Source organism: Oncorhynchus clarkii, chromosome 14, assembly GCF_045791955.1.
Source record: "Oncorhynchus clarkii lewisi isolate Uvic-CL-2024 chromosome 14, UVic_Ocla_1.0, whole genome shotgun sequence".
In the NCBI taxonomy this organism is placed as follows: domain Eukaryota; kingdom Metazoa; phylum Chordata; class Actinopteri; order Salmoniformes; family Salmonidae; genus Oncorhynchus; species Oncorhynchus clarkii.
In genome coordinates this window covers 21,950,390-21,977,286 of record NC_092160.1, presented here as the reverse complement: position 1 = coordinate 21,977,286, position 26,897 = coordinate 21,950,390, and the positions used below count along the sequence as shown (strand labels likewise).

Sequence of the window (26,897 nt, the reverse complement as noted above, 5' to 3'; positions counted from 1 at the left end):
AAGAGGAACACCTGTATTCTGGGTTGGTGCTTCTACATTAATACAGTGCAGAGTGGGAATGGGTTGGTGCTTCTACACTAATACAGTGCAGAGTCGGAATGGGTTGGTGCTTCTACACTAATACAATGCAGAGTGGGAATGGGTTGGTACTTCTACATTAATACAGTGCAGAGTGGGAATGGGTTGGTACTTCTACATTAATACGGTGCAGAGTGGGAATGGGTTGGTGCTTCTCTACTAATACAGTTCAGAGTGGGAATGGGTTGGTGCTTCTACATTAATACAGTGCAGAGTGGGAATGGGTTGGTGCTTCTACATTAATACAGTGCAGAGTGGGAATGGGTTGGTACTTCTACATTAATACGGTGCAGAGTGGGAATGGGTTGGTGCTTCTATACTAATACAGTGCAGAGTGGGAATGGGTTGGTTCTTCTACATTAATACAGTGCAGAGTGGGAATGGGTTGGTACTTCTACATTAATACAGTGCAGATGGTGCTTCTACATTAATACAGTGCAGAGTGGGAATGGGTTGGTGCTTCTATACTAATACAGTGCAGAGTGGGAATGGGTTGGTGCTTCTATACTAATACAGTGCAGAGTGGGAATGGGTTGGTGCTTCTACACTAATACAGTGCAGAGTCGGAATGGGTTGGTGCTTCTACACTAATACAGTGCAGAGTGGGAATGAGTTGGTACTTCTACATTAATACAGTGCAGAGTGGGAATGGGTTGGTACTTCTACACTAATACAGTGCAGAGTGGGAATGGGTTGGTGCTTCTACACTAATACAGTGCAGAGTGGGAATGGGTTGGTACTTCTACACTAATACAGTGCAGAGTGGGAATGGGTTGGTACTTCTACACTAATACAGTGCAGAGTGGGAATGGGTTGGTGCTTCTACACGAATACAGTGCAGTGGGAATGGGTTGGTGCTTCTACATTAATACAGTGCAGAGTGGGAATGGGTTGGTGCTTCTACATTAATACAGTGCAGAGTGGGAATGGATTGGTGCTTCTACATTAATACAGTGCAGAGTGGGAATGGGTTGGTACTTCTACATTAATACAGTGCAGAGTGGGAATGGGTTGGTGCTTCTACACTAATACAGTGCAGAGTGGGAATGGGTTGGTGCTTCTACATTAATACAGTGCAGAGTGGGAATGGGTTGGTGATTCTACACTAATACAGTGCAGAGTGGGAATGGGTTGGTGCTTCTACATTAATACAGTGCAGAGTGGGAATGGGTTGGTGATTCTACACTAATACAGTGCAGAGTGGGAATGGGTTGGTGCTTCTCTCCTGTCAGCAGCCTTGTGCTGAGGTGCTGGGGGTCGATACTAAAGCCTGTCACGTTGTGGAAGGGGAATCGGTCGAATACCCCAGACAGCATCTTGATGAGGCTCCCTGATCAATACACACCTCACCCAAAACCTCCTCGCCTGCTGGCTCTCTCTCTCTCTCTCTCTCTCTCTCTCTCACACACACACACACACACACACACACACACACACACACACACACACAGCAGGTTGATGACTCAGAGGTCTCTCTCTCAGCTCAAACAGACATAATGCCGGATTTAAAGCAGGCAGCTGGAGTCCGTGTGTTGAGTTAAACATACGCACGCGTGCGCACACACACTCTATGCTGGGCCTCCCTCCCTCACACACTCACTCTCAGGTCTTATCTCCCCAGCTCAGCCACTCAAACACACCCTCTCATTACATTACACACATCCCCCTCCGACAGCTGTAAAGAACAGACTCTCCTGTCAAAGGAACAGGGGAAGAGTAGTTCTCATCACACTGTCTCTCCTCTTTGTCCAATAGGACAGGTTAGGATTTAATGAGTGGTTCTCATCACACTGTTTCATGTTTGTTCAATAGGACAGGTTAGGATTTAATGAGTAGTTCGCATCACACTGTTTCCTGTCTGTTAAATGGGACAGGTTAGGGTTTAATGAGTAGTTCTCATCACACTGTTTCCTGTCTGTTAAATGGGACAGGTTAGGGTTTAATGAGTAGTTCTCATCACACTGTCTATCCTGTCTGTCCAATAGGACATTTTAGGATTTAATGAGTAGTTCTCATCACACTGTTTCAAGTCTGTTCAATAGGACAGGTTAGGATTTAATGAGTAGTTCTCATCACACTGTCTATCCTGTCTGTCCAATAGGACATTTTAGGATTTAATGAGTAGTTCTCATCACACTGTCTCTCCTCTGTCCAATAGGACATTTTAGGATTTAATGAGTGGTTCTCATCACACTGTCTATCCTGTCTGTCCAATAGGACATTTTAGGATTTAATGAGTAGTTCTCATCACACTGTCTATCCTGTCTGTCCAATAGGACATTTTAGGATTTAATGAGTAGTTCTCATCACACTGTCTATCCTGTCTGTCCAATAGGACAGGTTAGGATTTAATGAGTAGTTCTCATCACACTGTCTATCCTGTCTGTCCAATAGGACAGGTTAGCATTTAATGAGTAGTTCTCATCACACTGTCTATCCAATGGGACAAGTTAGGATTTCATAGCCTCTCCAGTATAGTTACAGTAAGTCCTCAGATCACCAGTACAGACATTTGAAGGCTGTCTATACAGTACAATGTTATGATAGTTGTGATGTTCTATGTCTCGTGTGTGTGTGTGTGTGTGTAGGCCCTGTGGCCCAGGTGGAGGCCCTAAAGGAAGAGAATGACTCTCTGCGCTGTCAGCTGGACGCCTACAGGAACGAGGTGGAGCTGCTGAAGCAGGAGCAGGGCAAGAACCAAGAACACACACCTCCACAACACAGTGAAGAGGACACCATCAGGCAGCAACAACTAACCTTTCTACAACAGGCACTACAGGGAATGCAGAAGGTACTACTTCTACCAGACATACCCACTGTAGTTAACTTCTTGCAGCAGTTCCTGCTTTGGATTTATTTTTAATCAATTCCACAGGAATTTTTCATTTCCTGGTTCCATACAGATATTAAACCCCTGCAGATTCTGGCTGGTGAGACTCATAATCCATTGGTTTGGCTTCCTGGGGTGACCAGTCGTATTGAGGAAAAGTGACTTTTAATAGAGGTGGATAGAGAACTGCCCTCCCAATCTCACACACACATACTCACACACACACAACACTGAGAAAGAGGGAGTAGGGATAGAGAGAGGCGTAGAGAGAGAGAGCAAGAGGGGTGCACTCAGAGTAGGATGGATAGAGAGAGAGCAAGAGGGGTGCACTCTGAGAGTAGGATGGATAGAGAGAGGCGTAGAGAGAGATAGCAAGAGGGATGCACTCAAGAGTAGGATGGATAGAGAGACTTGACAGGAAAAGAGTCATTCTAGAATCTGATCAGTCTGCTGACCTAGACGCTGTACACAAACTAATACCAGCTGGAGGGGTTTCTAATAAAATATCCCCCTCAGGGAAACAAACTGTTGGTTAAACAACCCTCAGGCAGGAAATCTGTTGCTTCCATCACCTGCTGGGTCATCAAATATCCTCAAGTGGTCAAAGGTCATGCTCATATGAATAGACAGATGGTAATTACATTTCCAACACGCAAGTTTCAACATTGCCGTGAAAATATTAAATTAATGGATAAAAATGAGGAGGAAGAGACGAAAATCGAATACTCCTTATTGCTCTGTGCTAAATTGTGATATCAGGCAGGCTCTGGCAAATTTCCATAACATTTTATCAGCAGGTGATTTGAGTCTGCCCAGGTTCTGTGAATTTCTTCCACTTCTGAGTCATGTAATACTTGCGTATTTCCGCCTAAACCCAACTGAGACTGTGATATAGTTTTTTAAGAAATGGATAAGGAGAAAGGACTTTTCAGCTTCTACATGGTTCTGACCTACATAGAGAAGCTATAAGCTAAAAGTTCCTTACTCGATGGCAAATCCTGAAACATAAGGGTTAGCACCGCTGGCTAACATGGTTTCCTCTATGGAGCTGATGGATAAAGCGTTAATAACCTGCATGAGTCATATGCCTGTAGTAAGCAAGAATCTGTAGCTGTGTCTTCTCTGTCTTAAGGATTAGTTAGCATCTGTAGCTAACTGTGCCTTGGGTTAGGTATCATCTGTAGCTAACTGCTTTCACTGTCTTAAGGGTTAGTTATCATCTGTAGCTAACTGTGCCTTGGGTTAGGTATCATCTGTAGCTAACTGCTTTCTCTGTCTTAAGGGTTATTTATCATCTGTAGCTAACTGTGCCTTGGGTTAGGTATCATCTGTATCTAACTGCTTTCTCTGTCTTAAGGGTTAGTTATCATCTGTAGCTAACTGTGCCTTGGGTTAGGTATCATCTGTAGCTAACTGTGCTTTCTCTGTCTTAAGTGTTAGTTAGCATTTGGGGCTATCTGTCTTCTCTCTAAAGACTAGTTCAAATCTGTAGTTGCCTCCTGAGTGGCTTAACGGTCTAAGACACTGCATCGCAGTGCTGGAGACGTCACTACAGACCTGAGTTCAATCCCAAGCTGTGTCGCAGCCGGCCGCGACGGGGAGACCCATGAGGCGGCGCACAATTGTCCCAGCGTTGTCCGGGTTAGGGGAGGGTTTGACCGGCCGGGATGTCCTTATCCCATCATGCTCTAGTGACTCCTTGTGGAGGGCCAGGCGCATACACGCTGACTTTGGTTGCCAGCTGTACAGTGTTTCCTCCGGCACATTGGTGCAGCTGGCTTCCAGGTTAAGCGAGCAGTGTGTCAAGAAGCAGTGCGGCTTGGCGGGGTCGTTTTTCAGAGGACGCATTTCTCTCGACATTCACCTCTCCCGAGTCCGTACGGGAGTTGCAGCGATGGGACAAGACTAACTACCAATTGGCTGTCACGAAAAATTATATCTGTACTTAACTTTGTTTTTCAGAGGACGCATTTCAGAAGTATCAGAAGCTTAAATGGATACTTTGTAATTTTGGCAATGAGGCCCTTTATCTTCTTCCCAGAGTCAGATGGACTCATGGATACCATTTTTATGGTATCCTTGAAGTATCCCTTTAAAGGTTAGTTAGCATACTGTATGTGGCTCACTGTATGTCCTTTGTGTTTGCAGCAACTGCTGAAGATGTGTGAAGAAATGAAACAGAGGGAGGCAGAGTTGGAGAAGAGTGTGGAGGACAAACAGCAGCTGGAGAGCCAAGTACAGAGCCTCAAGGAAGGACTGGAGAGTCTGAAGAAAACACGCATACCACAGGTCAGTAACACACACACACCACAGGTCAGTAACACACACAACACATGCCCTTTACAGGCCCTACCTACACACTCATAGTGCAAGATTCAAAGAACACTTTACAGCTTGGCTAATTTCAAAGGTGCCTGTGGTTTGAAATGGAATTACCATATGGTAGACTTGAATTGCTATTTATTTAGTTTCATTCTTCAATATCAACTCACAGTGGTAAAGAAGTGTCCCCATAGATCCCATAGAGCGAGAGGTTATAGAATGTTCTATATAGAGAGAGACAGGTCATTTTAGTAGTATGCCATACAGAGCATTCAGAAAGTATTCAGAGCCCTTTGACTTTTTCCACATTTTGTTACGTTACAGCCTTCTTCTAATGATCAATTTAATCCAATCTACACACATTACTCCGTAATGACAAAGCGAAAACTGTTTTTTAGACATTTTTCCATGATATCACATTTACATAAGTATTCAGACCCTTTACTCTGTACTTTGTTGAAGCACCTTTGGCAGCGATTACAGCCTCGGGTCTTCTTGGGTATGACGCTACAAGCTTGGCACACCTGAATTTGGGGAGTTTCTCCCTTCTCTGCAGATGCTCTCAAGCTCTGTCAGGTTGGATGGGGAGCGTTGCTGCACAGCTATTTTTAAGTCTCCAGAGATGTTCGATCGGGTTCAAATGTGGGCTCTGACTGGGCCACTCAAGGACATTCAGAGACTTGCCCCGAAGCCACTCCTGCGATGTCTTGGCTGTGTGCTTAGGGTCGAACCTTCATATTTCCCTCTATCCTAACTAGTCTCCCAGTTCCTGCAGCTGAAAAACAACCCCCACAGCATGATGCTGCCACCACCATGCTTCACCCTACGTATAGTGCCAAGTTTCCTCCAGACGTGACACTTGGCATTCAGGCAATCTTGGTTTTATTAGACCAGAGAATCTTGTTTCTCATGGTCAGAGTTTTTAGGTGCCTTTTCGCAAACTCCAAGCAGGCTGTCATGTGCCTTTTACTGAGGAGGGGCTTCTGTCTGGCCACTCCACCATAAAGGCCTGATTGGTGGAGTGTTGCAGAGATGGTTGTCCTTCTGGAAGGTTTTCCCATCTCCACAGAGGAACTGGAGCTTTGCATAGTGAACAATCGGGTTCTTGTTCACCTCCCTGACCAAGGCCCTTCTCCCCTGATTGCTCAGTCTGGCTGGGCGGCAAGCTTTTGGATGAGTCTTGGTGGTTCCAAACTTCTTCAATTTAAGAATGAGGGAGGCCACTGTGTTATTGGGGACCTTCAATGCTGCAGACATTTTTTGGTACCCTTCCCCAGATCTGTGCCTCGACACAATCCTGTCTCGGAGCTCTACGGACAATTCCTTCGACCTCATGGCTTGGTTTTTGCTCTGACATGCACTGTCAACTGTGGGACCTTATATAGACAGGTGTGTTCCTTTCCAAATCATGTCCAATCAATTGAATTTACCACAGGTGAACTCTAATCAGGTTATAGAAACATCTCAAGGATGATCAGTGGAAACAAGATGCACCTGTGTTAAATTTTGAGTCTCATAGCACAGGGTCAGAATAATTATGTATTTCTATTTATTCTTTTTGCAAAAAATTCTGAATACCTGTTTTCGCTTTGTCATTATTATATATTGTATGAAGTTTGAGAACAATTTTTTATTTAATCAATTTTAGAATAAGGCTGTAACATAACGAAATGTGGAAAAAGTCAAAGGATCTGAATTATGGATGCACAATATATTGGAATCAGCCGATATTAGCTAAAAATGCCAACATCGGCATCGGCCCAATGTCTAGTTTTACGCCGATGTGCAAAAAACGATGTCAAAGCTGACGTGCATACCTGTATAAAAAATATAGCGCTACACGTGCAACACAGCATTCCTAACCTAGCCCACAATGTCTGCTCTGTGGATCGAGCAGTCAAGTCGAGCAGTCATTTGAAAGATTAGGAACATTTCAGCGAGACAACTCAAAGGTGAAATCCATTAACACCAAAATAATGGAATTCATTGCCCTTGACAATCAACCGTTCTTTGTCGTGGATGATGTTGGCTTTCGCCGACTGGTCAAGCACCGGTACACACTACCAAGTAGGCGCTATTTTTCAGATGTTGCCCTACCGGAGTTGCACAGTATTGTTGAAATACATCCATGAGCATCATCGCTATTCGCTTCACGACTGACATTTGGACCAGCGATGTCATCCCCATGAGCATTATGAGTCTGACAGCACAGTGGGTCAACGAGGATTTTGTACTGAGGAAAGCCGTATTGCTCCAGAATGTGCTGGTTCTCACACCGCTGCTGCCATTTCAATGGCATTTGAGAACATGTTTGAAACATGAACACTCATAGCGCCATTTGAACAACTGACTCGAGAAATTAGCTCAACTGCATCTGCAGCAGACGTGATACCCTGTCATGACATTGAAATGCCTGCTCAACCAAAATGCCAACACAGACCATTGGGTTAACTTGGAAAACTACTTTACCAGAGGCTGTGAACAAGCGATTCGGTGGCATTCTCTCTGAGCCTCTACTGTGTTGCCACCATACTCGATGATAGGTACAAAGACCACTACTTGGATGCAGACAAGAAACAGGGTTTACGTGAAATGTTAGACAGCTGGACAAGATGGAAACGGACACAGTGACAGTGCGCACCGAGCAAGAGAGGCCATGGACAGACAGACAGCTGAAACTTCACTGCTTATCATGTATGATGAAATCCTGGTTGAGACTGAACAAATGAACAATGAAACAGCACAGCAAGTAAGTGAAAGAAATAGGTTTTGATTATGTTTTACTGGTAATGGAGACATGTAAATGCCAACAAAATAACGTTTTGGTCTGTGTGTGTGTGTTTCAACTGTCTGACTGTACTAGAATGCTTAAAAGGCCGGTAAAATTATCATTTTCTTTATTTGTCAAGGAAAATATCGGTATCGGTGCATCTCCAGTCAGAATACTTTCCAAATGCACTGTATATAGAGAAGGACGTCTCAATCATCTTTACATCAAACTAGACTCTTCAAACTATCTACTAGACTCACCACCTCTTTATCTGGCTAGCTTCCTTAAACTAAACCAGCCTCTGTAAACTGACATAGCATATTACATTTACCATCTGTCACGATGTTTATGGCACTGTGCCATCGCACAGGCTAAAACTTTTTCATATATTTACATGTACCTTAGCCAAATACATTTAAACTCAGTTTTTCACAATTCCTGACATTTAATCCTAGTAAAAATCCCCTGTCTTATGTCAGTTAGGATCACCACTTTATTTAAATTCACCACTTTTATTGTCAGAATAATAGTAGAGAATTATTTATTTCAGCTTTTATTTATTTCATCACATTCCCAGTGGGTCAGAAGTTTACATACTCAATTAGTATTTGGTAGCATTCCCTTTAAATTGTTTAACTTCAAACATTTTGGGTAGCCTTCCACAAGCTTCCCACAATAAGTTGGGTGAATTTTGGCCCATTCCTCCTGACAGAGTTGGTGTAACTGAGTCAGGTTTGTAGGCCTCCTTGCTCGCACACGCTTTTTCAGTTCTGCTCACACATTTTCTATGGGATTGAGGTCAGGGCTTTGTGATGGCCACTCCAATACCTTGACTTTGTTGTCCTTAAGCCATTTTGCCACAACTTTGGAAGTATGCTTGGGGTCATTGTCCATTTGGAAGACCCATTTGCGACCAAGCTATAACTTCCTGACTGATGTCTTGAGATTTTGCTTCAATATTCTTTGTGGTCCACCATCCATTGTGGCAGGTAGTTTAAAAAAATCTGAGCCACTCAGATTTTTTACCAGCCAAAATATAACAAAAAACAATATAAACAAAAAATAAACTGAGTATACTTGATAATGTTTCTAAAACAAATTTTACTAGTAACTAATGTGGTATAGTGAATAATTACATTTTTTGTTTTAAACAAAATATCATAGATGAGACAAATTTTCACCTGCCCCTTTAAGGGCGGAAGGTTACGGTGGTAGAAACACTCGAGTCGCTCATGTTTGTGCCTGTAAGATTGTGTCGTGACTAGTAGAAGTGTTGTCTTTTCTTCTCTAGCAGTTGAAACTCAAATATAGAAAAATAACCTAACTTGTGAACAAAACAATGTAAATAGCCAAGAAACACAAGGACAAAACCTTGCTTTAGTTTCAAGTAAATTAGACCAGCGTTTATGCCTGTGCGCAGGGCTTCTAAAAATGGATCTTTCACTCAGCTCTTCACATGCGCACAGCCCCCAGTCAGTGTTGCAGCGCGACATAGAATAGGCAATGCAGGATTCGTAATTATTTGACTTTGGGTGATTCATTTAGCAGCTATGACTCAAAACAGCAACTGCAGCATTTATTTTACTATAAATGTGATCTTACTTGACTTTTTATTCACACATGCTCGTAAAGCTCACCATGAAGTCCTGACCACCTACCAACGTGCCTGGTGAAATATACCCGCAGGTGTTATATACTGTTAATGCTTGTGTTGCTCATGGGATAACGTTGGCTGAGCAGGATTTCAGTGGGAGGGTTGACAAGAGCATGAGATTCCTGTTCAATCAGCTACTTAATTGGATAAAGATAATACTGATATGAGAGAGTCTAATGGTGCGTGGTCCATATTGGATTTCTTCTTTTCCAATCGAGACACATTTTCTCTTCTCTGCCTCCCGTAGCCGCTTGGCTAGTTGTTTCATTGACTTTGTTAATTTGTCATTTTAGACCTGAGTCGGGCTTCATCTAGGGCCACTGAGTCGGGCTTCATCTAGGGCCACTGAGTCGGGCTTCATCTAGGGCCACTGAGTCGGGCTTCATCTAGGGCCACTGAGTCGGGCTTCATCTAGGACCACTGAAACAGGGTGTCTTAACCATTTTAATAGAAAATGGAGAGACACCACTCACTGTGTGAATGTCAGTCGTGAACAGAGGACGTTTTGACATCCAATTATGTTTGGTTCTTACTCATGGAATGAACACAGATTCATATGTACTGTATGTCTCTGCTTGATCTGATCTGATTCTATATCTGATTGCACATTACAACATACCCCCTCAAACTATTCAGGGCTTGTATATGTGATGTTGAGCTCTCCTTCACGGTGTTATATAGTGGTCTTGCCAGAGGAGAAAGTGTGTCTGTACGTTTGTGTGAGTGTGTCTGTTTGCGTGACATGATTGTCAGTGACGGCTTTTCTCATTTTTATAATTGACTCTAGCTGGAGACATCACCGCGAGATGACAGAGGGAGCGAGGAGAGTGCTGATCAAGTCAATGTAAGTGGAAAAGAGATGAGCCTCTCCAACCCTCTCTATTCCCTAGTTCCTCACTCTCTTCCAGTGACATGACAGAGCACCTTGTCGGCTCGGAGATTTGAACCAGCAACCTTTCGGTTACTGACCCAACGCTCTTAACCGCTAGGCTACCTGCCGCCCCACATGCCTGTCTGTTTAAATAAGAATGTGAATGTTAGACAGTGACGGCTTTTCTCATTTTTATGATTGACTCTAGCTGGAGACATCACCGCAAGATGACAGAGGTAGCGAGGAGAGTGCTGATCAAGTCAGTGTAAGTGGAAAAGAGATGTGATCCTCTACTTCTCCCTGTATCTGTTTCTCTGTTCCTCACTTTCTCTCCTCTTCCAGTGACATGACAGATCATTACAGACCAATCCAGTGCAGGAGGACTTTATTTGTCGCAGGATTAATCAACCCGACACAACTGGGTTAGGAAATCAAGGGCTTGTCTCATCACACACACACAGAATAAAATAGTGAGGACAAGCCAAGTCAGAAGGGCCTCCACGACTGTAACGATAGGTCAGCGCCCACTAGGGTTGCCAACTTTCTCACTACCAAATAAGGAACAGTGTATATTATTTTCCAATTGGAAAGGCAAAACATGTTTATATTCCATTTAGTCTATAGCTTTACTAAAACTGTATTGAACCGATATTGCTACAGTAACACCTTTAGCTAGCGTGGCCTTGTGCATTTCTATGGATGCATGCTAGGTCATTCTCCCCTCCATGGCCAATTGAGAATTCCCAACGGCATAAAGTACAGAAAGATTTAATTGAATCACCACTGACGGGGCTTAACCCATGTATTTTTTTGCTTCCCATTGTTTGTTGTAGCTGCACAGTATTTTCTTTTTTGCAGGTTTATCCATATTTCATCCATATTTCCTTGATCTGCCAAACCGACTGAACAACAACATAAATTACTTTGCAGGAATTGGCGCATTGACACTATACTGTGATTGGATGAATATACAGGACAAGGGAGGTCCTGTATGGGACAAACCAATTTAGCCCAATATAAGGGACATCCCGGCTAATACGGGACAGTTGGCAACCCTAGCGCCCACACACATACCCGACCCTCCCTCCCTCCAGCCTGTCAGAGGCCCACAGTAAACAACAGCTTCATCATTAGCATCGCTAACACTCCCATCTCTCTCTCTCCCTCCTCCCTCTGGTAGAACTATTACCATCTCCTCTCTGAATGATCTCCCTGCCTTTGACTCCCCTCTTCTTCCACAGCATCTGTCTGTTGTTGTGTGGTGCGTCATCATGGCTGCTGAGCACTGATTGCTTGTGTGTGGGCAGGCGGGCATCATCTACCAGTCTGTGTTTTCTCCTCTTGTCCTGTAGGAGGCGACAGCATTAGAAGTGGTTTCCTGCAGTCAGGAGAAGGAGAGTCTGCCCCCAGAGAAGATTCCCTCTAGTCCGGTTTACTCTGAGAGAGAGGCCTTGCTAGTTGGTAAGTTCACCTAAAATTACAATAACCTTACTTCAATGTTGTGCTAACCTAACTATAGAGTAGAAGACCCCCCAGTCCAGTCCACTCTGAGAGAGAGGCCCAGCTAGTGGGTGCATTCACCTAACATAACTATAACGTTACTAGGCTTATAACAGTAGTATGACGTTATGTTACCCTAACATTAGTACAGGAGAAGATTCCCACAAGTCCTGTCAACTCTGAGGGAGAAGCTTCGTATGTACAGAGGAGAACATTCCCCTTGCGCTGTCCACTCTGGCAGAGAGGCTCTGATTGTTGGTACACTTTTTGCTAATTGAACAGGTTATTTTTAGAGAAACTTTCATCAACCTCAATCATTTAGCAGGTTATTTGTGGAAAGCCTGTTTTTTCTCCCCAGTTTATTCCCAGTTCTCTGGGCGGGTTCACACATTTTTAATTGGCTGGTTGACTGAGGCCTTCAGCACCTCTACTGTTTCTAATCACCACAGCCTTCTGGCACATTCTCCATTTCAGTGGAGCGTACTTTCACAGGGAATGGTTGGTCCTAGATCAAAAAGTTTTTCTGAAATTGAGGTCTTGTGGAGTTACAAGGGAAAGGAGTTGTAGAGTTACGTGTAGGCCTGTGCCAGATGGCAAGATGCACACTATTGTGTGTTAGTGGGAGTAACCTGTCCTGTCCCACAGTGGTGTCATGCCAGAATGATCATATGATTGGCTCAGAGGTAGTTGTGTAGCCAATGGGGCGTTCCGCTCCCTCCCTCCATGCCGGCCCACTCTGACCTCTCAGCAGCGACGGCTGGTGAGGAGTCTGGGTGTTCTCTCTGCCAGAATCGCTCTACATTACATTTTGTTTGAAGATTAATTGAAGGTAGCACCACAGGGAAAAGGGGACATTGGCTCTTAAGTGAACTCATGAAGAGTCTGCATCTTCAACTGCTTTATCCCTTCTAGAGCAGGGGTTCCAACCTAGGGGTCACGACGCATAACTCTGCCATGCTTAAGGCTAGAAACAAGCAGTAAAATGCCTGAGGAAGATGTGACTGATTCATATGGGGATATAAATGTGACTTTTTCCTGTGTTTTTTGAGCTGGCTCCTCAGTGTACTATAATATATTATTACACAGAGGTTCAGGATTATCACTAGTGGATGATCTGATAACAGATGTTATCGTTGAAATTGATGAGAGAGAAAAACATGCTGGTGGTGTGTGTGTGAAGCCCCATGGTGCTCTGATCAGAGAAGCTTTAATGTAGAAAGCAGTGTCAAAGTCCTCATTAAACACTTATCTTAATCTGGACTGTTCAAACACAAGAGTCTTCCATAGAGCTGGGAGTGCTGTGGAGAAGACACACACTTGAAGAGTCCAGATGCATTTCATCAGTATGACAGCATGAGTTGACGAGAGGTCTCTTGAATGTGAGCTTCTCGCTGGTTTTCATTTTGGACAGATGGGTAAATCAACACTGACTGAATTTAGGTGTTTGTACATATGATTGTAGGGTTGTAGTTATAGAGAATTAAACTACATGTTAATATGGTACTCCAGTTTGATTGACAGCTGTATTGATGTCTGTTTGTTCTTCCTCAGGGATCATCTCTACGTTCCTCCATGTCCACCCATTTGGAGCCAGCATCGAATACATCTTCTCTTACCTACAGCAGCTGGACACCAAGGTACTGCTGGCACACACACACTGTAATGGTTTTGACTTGAGGTTATTGTTTGTAGGGGTGCCAGGTAGGTCGTACCTACCAGAGAAAATATTGATTTCTCCCTTTTGTTTGTGAGGGAATGAGTCCCATCTGGTCTGTCAAGTCTACACCAATACAAAGGACAAACACATAACCCAACATGGTGTAAAACAAATTAAATACCGGTTGGAAAAAGTTGTAGTCATTCAATCCAGTCAAATCCATCAACGGATCTCCACGGAGAAACAGTGGAGACCGACTGAGATGAGTAGTTCAAAGGAAGAAATGTGTGGCTCCTGGTTATTCTGAGACACGGCTACAAAGCACACTTTATAAATACCACAAAACTAACGGAGTAGAGGAGCTTCGGGAAACAAGGGTTGCACACTTCCTCATTCCTTCCACCTTCACAACCATTTTTTGCACAGCTGATGCTGGCCATTTAATAGGGAGTTAAAGGGGAAGCACTGATGGTTCAGACAAATTCAGGGCTGTCACAACACACACAACACAGCCAGTTCAGCAATAGAGCCGTCCTGGCACCACATACCCAGCACAAACATGGACTAAGCATCCCTACTGCGCTGACATATGGGCCCGATGTATGCCAGGGCCCCACAATGCAGTTGGAGCCCCCTGGTGCAAGCAGCCTCCCCCTAATGCAATTTGAATCATCCCCTTGTGACAGCAGAGCCCCATCGTGCAGCCAGACCCTGCTCATCTAATTTGATCCCCCTGGTGCAGGCAGGGCCATCATAATGCTGAGGCTCGGGTTAGAGTTGGTGTTAATGAAAAGTCCCACTCTCCACTCGGTGTAGGTACCATAGAGATATATCCTATATTCATGTATATAGTACTGTAGCTAAGGGAGATATACATGAATATAGGACATCTCTCTATTTTTTTTCTCACCTTTATTTAACCAGGTAGGCTAGTTGAGAACAAGTTCTCATTTGCAACTGCGACCTGGCCAAGATAAAGCGTAGCAATTTGACACATACAACAACACAGAGTTACACATGGAATAAACAAAACATACAGTCAATAATACAGTAGAACAAAAGAAAACAAAAAGTCTATATACAGTGAGTGCAAATGAGGTAAGATAAGGAAATAAATAGGCCATGGTGGCGAAGTAATTACAATATAGCAATTAAACACTGGAACGGTATCTCCCTTAGCTACAGTACTATAGACATGAATATAGGATATCTATATCTCCCTTAGCTACAGTACTATAGACATAAATATAGGATATCTCTGTATCTTTTAGTGCTACAATACTATAGACATGAATATAGGATATCTATATCTCCCTTAGCTACAGTACTATAGACATGAATATAGGATATCTATATCTCCCTTAGCTACAGTACTATAGACATGAATATAGGATATCTCTATCTCTCAGTGCTACAGTACTATAGACATGAATATAGGATATCTCTATCTCTCAGTGCTACAGTACTATAGACATGAATATAGGATATCTCTCTATCTCTCAGTGCTACAGTACTATAGACATGAATATAGGATATCTCTCTGTATCTCCCAGTGCTACAGTACTATAGACATGAATATAGGATATCTCTCTTTATTTCCCACTGCTACAGTACTATAGACATTAATATAGGATATCTCTATCTCCCAGTGCTCTTGTGGAAGTGTCTCAGTGTGATTTCCCTGGCCACTGAGACCTGTTACATCTGGATCCTTCCTGTCTCTCCCTGATGAAGCAGAGCGGTTTTATTTATTCTGACTCTTCGCTAAAACACCCGTCTCCACATGTCGGGTTCCTCAGGGGCCTTTCTGGGACCTCAGCACTCCTCTGCTCTCGACTGTCAGATTGATTCTGTTATTTTCTCTCCTCCACATATGACCACCACACTCACTGACACCTCCGCAAGGAGGCCTTCAGATATACTATATGGCCACTCTTACTGCTACCTCCATGAGGAGGACCTCAGACATGACTACTCTTACTGCCACCTCCATGAGGAGGCCCTCAGACATGACTACTCTTACTGCTACCTCCATGAGGAGGCCCTCAGACATGACTACTCTTACTGCTACCTCCATGATGAGGCCCTCAGACATGGCTACTCTTACTGCTACCTCCATGAGGAGGCCCTCAGACATAACTACTCTTACTGCTACCTCCATGAGGAGGCCCTCAGACATGACTACTGCTACCTCCATGAGGAGGCCCTCAGAAATGACTACTGCTACCTCCATGAGGAGGCCCTCAGACATGACTACTCTTACTGCTACCTCCATGAGGAGGCCCTCAGACATGACTACTGCTACCTCCATGAGGAGGCCCTCAGACATAACTACTCTTACTGCTACCTCCATGATGAGGCCCTCAGACATGACTACTCTTACTGCTACCTCCATGATGAGGCCCTCAGACATGGCTACTCTTACTGCTACCTCCATGATGAGGCCCTCAGACATGGCTACTCTTACTGCTACCTCCATGAGGAGGCCCTCAGACATGACTACTGCTACCTCCATGAGGAGGCCCTCAGACATGACTACTGCTACCTCCATGAGGAGGCCCTCAGACATGACTACTGGTACCTCCATGAGGAGGCCCTCAGACATGACTACTGCTACCTCCATGAGGAGGCCCTCAGACATGACTACTGCTACCTCCATGAGGAGGCCCTCAGACATGACTACTCTTACTGCTACCTCCATGAGGAGGCCCTCAGACATGACTACTGGTACCTCCATGAGGAGGCCCTCAGACATGACTACTGCTACCTCCATGAGGAGGCCCTCAGACATGACTACTGCTACCTCCATGAGGAGGCCCTCAGACATGACTACTGCTACCTCCATGAGGAGGCCCTCAGACATGACTACTCTTACTGCTACCTCCATGAGGAGGCCCTCAGACATGACTACTGCTACCTCCATGAGGAGGCCCTCAGACATGACTACTGCTACCTCCATGAGGAGGCCCTCAGACATGACTACTGCTACCTCCATGAGGAGGCCCTCAGACATGACTACTCTTACTGCTACCTCCATGAGGAGGCCCTCAGACATGACTACTGGTACCTCCATGAGGAGGCCCTCAGACATGACTACTGCTACCTCCATGAGGAGGCCCTCAGACATGACTACTGCTACCTCCATGAGGAGGCCCTCGGACATGACTACTGCTACCTCCATGAGGAGGCCCTCAGACATGACTACTCTTACTGCTACCTCCATGAGGAGGCCCTCAGACATGACTACTGCTACCTCCATGAGGAGACCCTCAGACATAACTGCTCTTACTGCTACCTCCATAAGGAGGCCCTCAGACATGACTACTCTTACTGCTACCTCCATGAGGAGGCCCTCAGACATGACTACTCTTACTGCTACCTCCATGATGAGGCCCTCAGACATGACTACTCTTACTGCTACCTCCATGAGGAGGCCCTCAGACATGACTACTCTTACTGTTACCTCCATGAGGAGGCCCTCAGACATGACTACTCTTACTGTTACCTCCATGAGGAGGCCCTCAGACATGACTACTCTTACTGAGGCCCTCAGACATGACTACTCTTACTGTTACCTCCATGAGGAGGCCCTCTTATTTATTGTTTGACCACTCTCACCACCAGCTTATTAAAACCTCTCTGCACTTATCAACACACTGATTCATTCCTTTTTTCTCCGTTTTTTGTTTTCCATTAAGGTCTGAAGGCGTGTTTGTTCCCACGCTGCGTCTCTGTAGCACACACACAAGTCCACAGAGCTTTGGCAACAGTCATCACTGGATTCTCCACTAACTACATTACTCTCTACTTATCTACTGTGTTCATGATTCACTACTACATTGTTAAAGATGACACACCATTGACATCTTCATGATATAGTGTTTAATACATACTGACAGGGTTTTACCCATCTGGTTCTTACAAATGTTTTTTCTTTGTATACAGTGCTTCCTGCTGTCATTGTTTGGTGTAATCTCACCTTTTGAAAGTGATGCTATATGCTAATGTGATGCGATTGCATATGTAGGTGTGGGTTTGTGATGAGTATTGTGTTGGTGTTGGCGTTTGTCACTCAGATCAGTTCATCTGAGATGTGGGGCTCTTTGAGTTTGTAGGAGTGTGTATCAAATCTGTGTGTTACGTTTGTATTGTGATTGTATCTGTGGATGTGTGTCAGTGTATGTATCAAATCTGTATTTATAGTGTGTGTGTGTGTGTGTTTCAGATAAACACCGGACAGGTGGGGGCTCTACTGGGTCGGCTGCCCTGTACATTCAGACAGGAGCTAACAGGGGTGGGTGCCAGCCTGGAGAAACGCTGGAAGTTCTGTGGTTTCGAGGGAATCAAGACCACATAGAGCATTACAGAGACACAGCGGATATCACAGGAGAAACAGCATAGAGACCTGACGGTCTTATGAGGATATTGTTTTATGGGGACCGGCACTGGTCCCTTAGCTGTTGCTCACCAGTCCCTGTGATGGTTAACTGATCTTGATTTAGTCCGTTCTTAAGTGCTAGTTATAATGTAAACAGTTTTCTGGTCCCTGTCACAAATAAGGTTGAGAAACACTGGCATAGAACTCTTGACTGTATTATGAAGACACAGAAGTAACAACATAGAACTCAGACTGTCCGTCACATGAGCGGGTCGGACCGTTCTCAGAACCTCTAATTGGTTAACTCTGCTGTCACTCAGCCAGGACTACTACCCAGGGAGGTTATCAGGGTCTGCTGAACACTGTCAACCTCCAACCCCTCTGGCCTCTCACACTCTTTTCTTTCCTTGTTTGTACAATTCTATGAGTAAAAATGAATATATTTCTTAATTTTCTGTAAAGGCTGTTGAAGGGATACTTGTGGGTTTTGGCAACGAAACCCTTTCTCTACTTCACCAGAGTCAGATGGACTTGTGGATACCATTTTATGTCTCTGTGTGCAGTTTGAAGGCATTTTCTAAGTGATGCTAGCGCAATGACTGGAAGGCTATGGGTATCTTCTAGCTAGCATGCTAGCAGATACCCATAGCCTTCCCGTCATTGCGCTAGCTAGAGGTAGTTAGCATTGGCTTACAAAACTACCTCTAACTAACTTCCTTCGTACTGGACTCGGAGACATAAAACTGGTATCCACAAGTTCATTGGATTCTGGGGATGTAGATAAAGGGCCTCATTGCCAAAATTCTGAAGTATCCCTATAACAGTTGCATAGATTGATTTGTTTTCCTACTCTGTAAATGCTTGGATGATATTTTTAAATAAAAAATCAAAGCAATCTGAAGAATTGAGAATAGAGTTGTATTGAATAGAGTTATGCTCGCTGGCACTTAGGTAGGTTGCGTGTAGATGCTGTATGTAGCATGAGTGGGAGCAAACTGCTAATCCAGTCAAGGATGGTCCCCAGCCACATGAGGAGCCTCTGATAGGTACTCACTCACACACACACACACTGCTCCTGCCCAGCCATGCCTGGAGAAATGCCCGAGACCTTTTGTGATGCTGGTTTTGTTATCTCTTAGCGCTGCCCAAGGCCTGTCATTAAACCTTACCTAAGGCCATGTAGAACCATCAAAATAACATTATTACCTGTGCTCTTGTGCCTGGGCAAAGCTGAAACACGCTGTTGGGGGTCTTCTTAATGAAGCATCCTTATCTAATTATAGAGGCGTGTGTGTGTGCCTCGGTGAGCATGCGAACATGTACTGTTTGTGTACATAAGGCTGTTTTACAACAGAACAGATGTTGGTCTCCCCTCCAGTTTCCCCTCCTTCCAGGTTGAATCCTGGCTGCCAGGACCGGAGGTCCTTCCCAAAAGCCTGCTGGAGAGTTCCTAATGCGCCTCCGTCGGGCAATTTGTCGGCGTACTCTTTCCTTGTTGCTCGGGGAAGCCGAAGGTTTATTACACATGATTTGCTTTCATCAGACTCTGCCATCTCCTAACGCCTTGTGTATGAAACATTAAGTCCACGCACTTGTCAGAACACCATCCGTCCTTCCTGAATTAATGATAAGTATTGAGTTGGTTTTCCCCCTGCAAGGCTCCCTTCTATACATATGAATTTGCCTTGGCATGTGTTATTAACATGGGGTCCAAAGGGGAAGAGAGTGGAGAGAACACACACAGCAGAACCATAGAGCTGAGTGGAGATGTGTGTACTGTATTGTATATAGATCTGCAATGCATTCGGAAAGTATTCCGACCCCTTGACTTTTTCCATATTTTGTTACGTTATAGCCTCATTTTAAAATTGATTAAATATTTTTTTTTCCTCATCAATCTGCACACAATACCGCATAATGACAAAGCAAAATAGCAATTAAGTCTTCTTGGGTATGACGCTACAGTCTTGGCACACCTGTGTTTGGGGAGTGTCTCCCATTCTTCTCTGCAGATCCTCAAGCTCTGTCAGGTTTGAGGGAAAACATCGCTGCACAGCTATTTTCAGGTCTCTCCAGAGATGTTTCATCGGATTCAAGTCCGGGCTCTGGCTGTGCCACTCAATGACATTCAGAGACTTGTCCCGAAGCCACTCCTGCGCTGTCTTGGCTGTGTGCTTAGGGTCGTTGTCCTGTTGGAAGGTGAACCTTCGCCCCAGTCTGAAGTCGTTTTCAAGGTTTTCATCAAGGATCTCTCTGTACTTTGCTCCGTTCATCTTTCCCTCGATCCTGACTAGTCTCCCAGTCCCTGCCGCTGAAAAACATCCCCACAGCATGATGCTGCCACCACCATGCTTCACTGTAGAGATGGTGCTAGGTTTCCTCCAGACTTGGCATTCAGGCCAAAGAGTTCAATCTTGGTTTCATCAGACCAGAGAATCTTGTTTCTCATGGTCTGAGAGTCTTTAGGTGCCTTTTGGCTAACTCCAAGCCGGCTGTCATGTGCCTTTTACTGAGAAGTAGCTTCCGTCTGGCCACTCTACCAATTGCTCAGTTTGGCTGGACTGACACTTTTCAAGTATGATCAATGGAAACAGGATGCACCTGAGCTCAATTTCGAGTCTCGTAGCAAAGGCGCTGAATACTTATATAAGATATTCGTTTTTTATTTGTAATAGATTTCTAAAAACTTGTTTACACCTTGTCATTATTGGGTATTGTGTGTAGATTGATGAGGAAAAATAATAATGTAATCCATTTTAGAATAAGGCTGTAATGTAACAAAATTGGAAAAAGTCCAGGTCTGAATACTTTCCGAATGCACTGTATATAGTCCTCTTCTAATTCTTAGGTTTTGTCTGACAACAAAGAGCATGGTGGTTCTAGTAATGAAGTTGGGCCCGCACACTCAACTGCTTCAACACGTTCCCTTTTCAGGTTGGTTAAATGCACAGTTATTTCCATGCTTGGAATGGTTCATGTTTGGCATTCAGACACAGTGTTAAATACTTTGAGTCAGATTCTCTCATGGACTCACCAGAAGGCCCAGGGAATTAAATGTGGACCCCCCCCCCTTTCAAACACTTATCTCTGTCATACCAGGCCAGCCCCATTTGACAAATGAGAGTGCACTTCACAGCATGACTCTTCACTCTAGTCTCCTACAGGCACCGATGATCATACTGCCAGTTTCTATCCTCACTGAAGTTGCTGTGTTCTTTCTGTCAAGTCCAATCTCCCCATAGACTTGATGCCTCTGTAGAGTTAGATGGGAGTCATTCATAATTCATCTGTTCTTCAGACTTGAGAGTTTTTTGGCATGTGAAGTTTTCAGTGCGTCACACAAAGGATGTAAACACAGCCTAATTAAATCGGCCCGCAGTCCCCGGTGGATTTTTTCCATTTGGTGTTGTCTTCCCATCGCCCCACCGGGGAGAGTTCCTCATTAATTCAATCCAAGGTGGATTGAAAATTCAAGCTAAAGCTATTCAAGGGTGTGATTCACCGTGCCAGCGAAAGCCGATGCGCATATTTCCCCTATTTGGAAGATGAATCTACAGAAGATTTTCGGAGGATGTCCTTGAGCATCTGCCCTCATTCTGCTCAAGTTGTATGGAAGAACAAATATAGGAGCCTGCATCTCAGAGGCTGTAAGTAGGAAGGGCAGTAGTGTCAAACTATGAATACCCAGAAGTAAAGAGTTTAAATCTCTTTTAAGACATTCAAATCATGTGTAAAAAATGAGTAATTCGATTTGAGACGATAGCAAGGTTATTTTGGGTGGTATCATGGTGCTTGAGAGAATTGTAATTACTGCAGTCTTTAAATCACTTCCTGACGCCATCAAGATCCAGTTAATTATAAACATGGTCTCCATTGACTACACAGGTGAGAAGATGCTGGGCGCATGTGTTTGCATATCTTTGGTTGCAGCTTATGGGTCTACGTGTGTTTATATGGGTGTGAAAGTGATGGTACTTCTGAAAAGTAGGACCACTTTTTAAGAGCATGGCTCTATCCTTTCCCGTGACCCCTAACAAAATCCATCTGTATAGGAAACAACTCAGACGTAAGCTGCCAGTGGCCCAACTGAACACAAAGTGGAGACGGACCCTACTAGGGATGTCGCGGTCATAACATTTTGTCAGCCGGTGATTGACAAGCAAATAACTGCCGGTCTCACGGTAATTGGCGGTTAATTAACATAAACACTTTTACTGTATCATCTCCTGGCTTCCACACACAGCCTACAAGCCACTGATGCAGACCTTTGGAAAACCTACATTTTAATACGTCTAATAAATCCATTTAATATAGCTAACACATCCCAAAATCATTACCTATTTTAGACCGACCACATTTTTTATTTTTTTTATTTTTTAGACCTATTTCAGAAGAACAGAATAGCATACTCATCCTTATGTCAGGCCCTGATCTGGCTATGCCATATGGTGGTGGGCTACACTAATTCATTTAGCAGACAAGATTTGCTTAGAATTCCATGGCATTATTTTACAGTATGAAGAATACAATAGGATGTTTTCTTCAAGATTTCTGAGGGAGTGCGCAGATGCAGCTATTCTGTGTTGAGCGGTTAACAAACAGGTCCTCCTATGAGTTATTTATGCAACACGTTTTTATTTTTAATACAATCTAAGGCAGCATGATGTGACTCTAATGATGATTTGAAAAAAGTCTCAAGGCATGAGCTCTGCTTTGTTTCTTGCACAGGCTGCACACACTTCATCAGTTTGACAAGAACTTGATAATGCCTCGAATTTCCCAGTGGCATCCCCCAAGTGTGGGCGTAATGTCCCCTAAAAAAAATCCATGCCTTTTGCGGCTAGTGGCCATTGTGCCCTTTGGCAGAAAATAATAATTATAATTCCCTTCTCTTGGCTACGTGTTTCGAAACACCTCACACTCACATGGTTCGCTCAATGCCTGTCACGTGATCGGGTTCTTCTCACAGGCATCTATCTCCGCTCCAAAGTAGGCTACAAGTGAAGACATTTTCAACTGTTCTGCCTGCGGCCATGGAAACCTGACCTATTCACCAGACGTGCTACCTTGTCCCGGACCTGCTGTCTTTGACTCTCTCTCCACCGCACCTGCTGTCTCTAACTCTGAATGATTGGCTATGAAAAACCAACTGACATTTACTCCTGAGGTGCTGACCTGTTGCTGACCTCTACAACCACTGTGATTATTATTATTTGGCCCTGCTGGTCATTTGAACGTTTGAACATCTTGACCATGTACTGTTATCTCCACCCAGTGCAGCCAGAAGAGGACTGGCCACTCCTCAGAGCCTGGTTTCTTCCTAGGTTCCTGCCTTTCTAGGGAGTTTTTCCTAGCCACCGTGCTTCTACATCTACATTGTTTGGGGTTTTAGGCTGGGTTTGTGTATAGCACTTTGTGACATCGGCTGATGTAAAAAGGGCCTTATAAATACATTTGATTGATAGGGGACGCAACTGAGCACGTCCTTCTTATCGAATTCCAAGGCACATATTGAAGATGTTAGAAGAACTGTCCACATTTACTTTTTGTCAGCCAACAAGATGAGTAACAAACAGCAAAAGCATTAATACCCATAATACAAAAGTTGACCTATTCTATGATCAACTTGTTTCTGTGCGAGAAATAAATATTCCAAACATAGTCTGGGAAAGTTGTGAGATGCGATAGATCCCAAATGAATACAACCACTAGCATCAAAAAAACTTTTACAGCGCCAGCTGTGCCATCAGAGTCCCTGGGTTCGCGCCCAGGCTCTGTCGTAACCGGCCGCGACCGGGAGGTCCGTGGGGCGACGCACAATTGGCCTAGCGTCGTCCGGGTTAGGGAGGGCTTGGTCGGTAGGGGTGTCCTTGTCTCATCGCGCACCAGCGACTCCTGTGGCGGGCCGGGCGCAGTGCGCGCTAACCAAGGTTGCCAGGTGCATGGTGTAGCCTTGGTGCGGTTGGCTTCCGGGTTGGATGGCGCTGTGTTAAGAAGCAGTACGGCTGGTTGGGTTGTGTATCGGAGGACGCATGACTTTCAACCTTCGTCTCTCCTGAGCCCGTACGGGAGTTGTAGCGATGAGACAAGATAGTAGCTACTACAACAATTGGATACCACGAAAAAGGGGTCAAATTCAACAACAAAAAAATACATATAAATAAAAAAACTTTTAAAAGCAATGGGGCTGATGCAACAGATGAGAACGTTTAGCTTAAAATGTTGAACTATTAGGCTATTAATTCACATTATAAGCGCATCAATGTGCACGCGGCAGTAGGATATAAGTGAAAATATTCCAAAATGAAACAATTAGCAGGAAAACACCATTCTCAAAAGTGACCATGAATGTGGTTATGCATGTAATGCTTTTATTATAAAGGTGCATTTTTATGGTGAAAATGATCTTCTCCAAACTCACACGTCACCTATGTATGCCAGTTAGACTCTACACCGGTTGTAAAGCGGATTAATATTCTTAATTGTACTTTTACACTTTTTTTTTATTTTGCCACTTTAGTTGTGATACAAAACATATAGGCCTATGATTCGAAAAATTTGCAAAAAAAGGCATACGCCGTTTCTTGCCTTACTGCCGACCAGCTGGTCATCATTCACAAGTGATATGTCATTCACAAGTGATAGACTTATAGTGTCACCCATCAACCTTTTCTTGATTTAATCTTGTCTTTACATATACTCAATAATATATGTGTGAATTGAGTTTTGATTTAGAATGGACCATTATCATACACCTATACACTTAAATAACTAAAGTGAAGCAATATGCTTAATATTATGAAAGTTGAGAAATAATTATAATAGGCCTAGTCTATAGAAAGCTGATGGGATGCTCCTCTTTTTAAAAGCCCATCAAAACTCTGTTTTCTCATGCGATTTTATACCCTATAGAATTCTTGGACAACATGATAATGGGCTCTCATTTAGTGTTTGAATTGATTTCTGATCACATTTGCATTGTTGTCAAAGTGTTTAGAGGGACAATAGAGTGCTGAGTACCAGGCAGTTAGTTTGGTAGGCTACTAATGACCAGCAGCAGCATCAGAGCTTGGAGAAGCCTAATTACCCTGACTAAACGGTCACGACTCGTGCATCTGCCGGTGTGGCGGTAATATGGTCACCGCAACAGCCCTAGACCCTACTAAACACAAAATGGAAACGGAAGCTGCCAGTGACTACTGAACACAAAGTGGAAACGGAAGCTGCCAGTGACTACAGAACACAAAGTGGAAACGGAAGCTGCCAGTGACTCTACTGAACACAAAGTGGAAACGGAAGCTGCCAGTGACTCTACTGAACACAAAGTGGAAACGGAAGCTGCCAGTGACTCTACTGAACACAGTGGAAACGAAAGCTGCCAGTGACTACTGAACACAAAATGGAAACGGAAGCTGCCAGTGACTCTACTGAACACAAAGTGGAAACGGAAGCTGCCAGTGACCCCACTGAACACAGTGGAAACGAAAGCTGCCAGTGACTACTAAACACAAAATGGAAACGGAAGCTGCCAGTGACTACTGAACACAAAGTGGAAACGGAAGCTGCCAGTGACTACAGAACACAAAGTGGAAACGGAAGCTGCCAGTGACTCTACTGAACACAAAGTGGAAACGGAAGCTGCCAGTGACTCTACTGAACACAAAGTGGAAACGGAAGCTGCCAGTGACTCTACTGAACACAGTGGAAACGAAAGCTGCCAGTGACTACTGAACACAAAATGGAAACGGAAGCTGCCAGTGACTCTACTGAACACAAAGTGGAAACGGAAGCTGCCAGTGACCCCACTGAACACAGTGGAAACGAAAGCTGCCAGTGACTACTAAACACAAAATGGAAACGGAAGCTGCCAGTGACTACTGAACACAAAGTGGAAACGGAAGCTGCCAGTGACTACAGAACACAAAGTGGAAACGGAAGCTGCCAGTGACTCTACTGAACACAAAGTGGAAACGGAAGCTGCCAGTGACTCTACTGAACACAAAGTGGAAACGGAAGCTGCCAGTGACTCTACTGAACACAGTGGAAACGAAAGCTGCCAGTGACTACTGAACACAAAATGGAAACGGAAGCTGCCAGTGACTCTACTGAACACAAAGTGGAAACGGAAGCTGCCAGTGACCCCACTGAACACAAGTTAAGTGTTCTATACAATATAGAATTCCAATAACCCATTGAAAAGCCCTCACAAGTCCTACTTAATGAGTTGGTGGGTCAATAGCTCCCCCTATGGGCCAGAAACGCAGCTACATAACGGTATAATGGATTCCACAGCTAATGTGATGCTGGTCATTTGCTGTGGCAGCTGGTATATGGCCACAGCATTAGGGAGCAGCTCACGCGAACTCATGTCTCAATAAACCCTGAACCGAGCTCATTCATTTATGTATGGGTAGAAAGGGGCTTTAAAATCAGCGTTCCCCAAGAGCCAGTGCTGAGACAGCACAGGAAGCACCGCTCCAGAAACTCTTGCCCTGTGGGCACTTGGAATGGCATCTTAGAAATGGCAAACTATTGAATATTAAAGCTCGAACTAAAGAGATTTCTCTTTCTTTGAGGATATTAGTGGGAGAGAGGAGCCAAGCTGTGCTATGTACAAAGATTTCCTTTATTTATATTCAGTTAAATAATTATTAACACCTCCAGACTTTGAATGACTGGCAGGTTTTTGGCTGCTGTGCTTTCTTGGGTGGCACAGAATAGTGTCGGCTACAAGCTTGGGGAAAGGGTGCATGTCAATTGTCTAAAGTGGCTTTTTTAAATTTTTATTATCTGCACTGAACTGAACATAGAATAGGTAGAATGTTCTATTGAAGGAA

The 26,897-nt window shown here is 44.2% G+C and overlaps 1 protein-coding gene across 9 annotated transcripts in view; it reads left to right on the top strand.

Annotated features, from left to right (window-relative positions):
* LOC139366415 (ecto-NOX disulfide-thiol exchanger 2-like) overlaps positions 1-18,964 on the top strand; it is a 286,381-nt gene extending 267,417 nt beyond the window's left edge. For 5 of the 9 annotated variants that reach the window (XM_071103873.1, XM_071103878.1, XM_071103877.1 and 2 more), the window contains 7 exons: positions 2,667-2,869; positions 5,057-5,197; positions 10,442-10,498; positions 10,734-10,790; positions 11,878-11,986; positions 13,577-13,662; positions 17,908-18,964. In XM_071103873.1, coding sequence (XP_070959974.1) covers positions 2,667-2,869; positions 5,057-5,197; positions 10,442-10,498; positions 10,734-10,790; positions 11,878-11,986; positions 13,577-13,662; positions 17,908-18,039 — 785 coding nt within the window. In that variant the 3' untranslated portion in view covers positions 18,040-18,964. The remainder of the gene's footprint in view (positions 1-2,666; positions 2,870-5,056; positions 5,198-10,441; positions 10,499-10,733; positions 10,791-11,877; positions 11,987-13,576; positions 13,663-17,907) is intronic. The other 4 variants (XR_011626759.1, XR_011626758.1, XM_071103874.1 and 1 more) reach the window with 4 other exon arrangements.
* Positions 18,965-26,897: the final 7,933 nt, after the last annotated feature.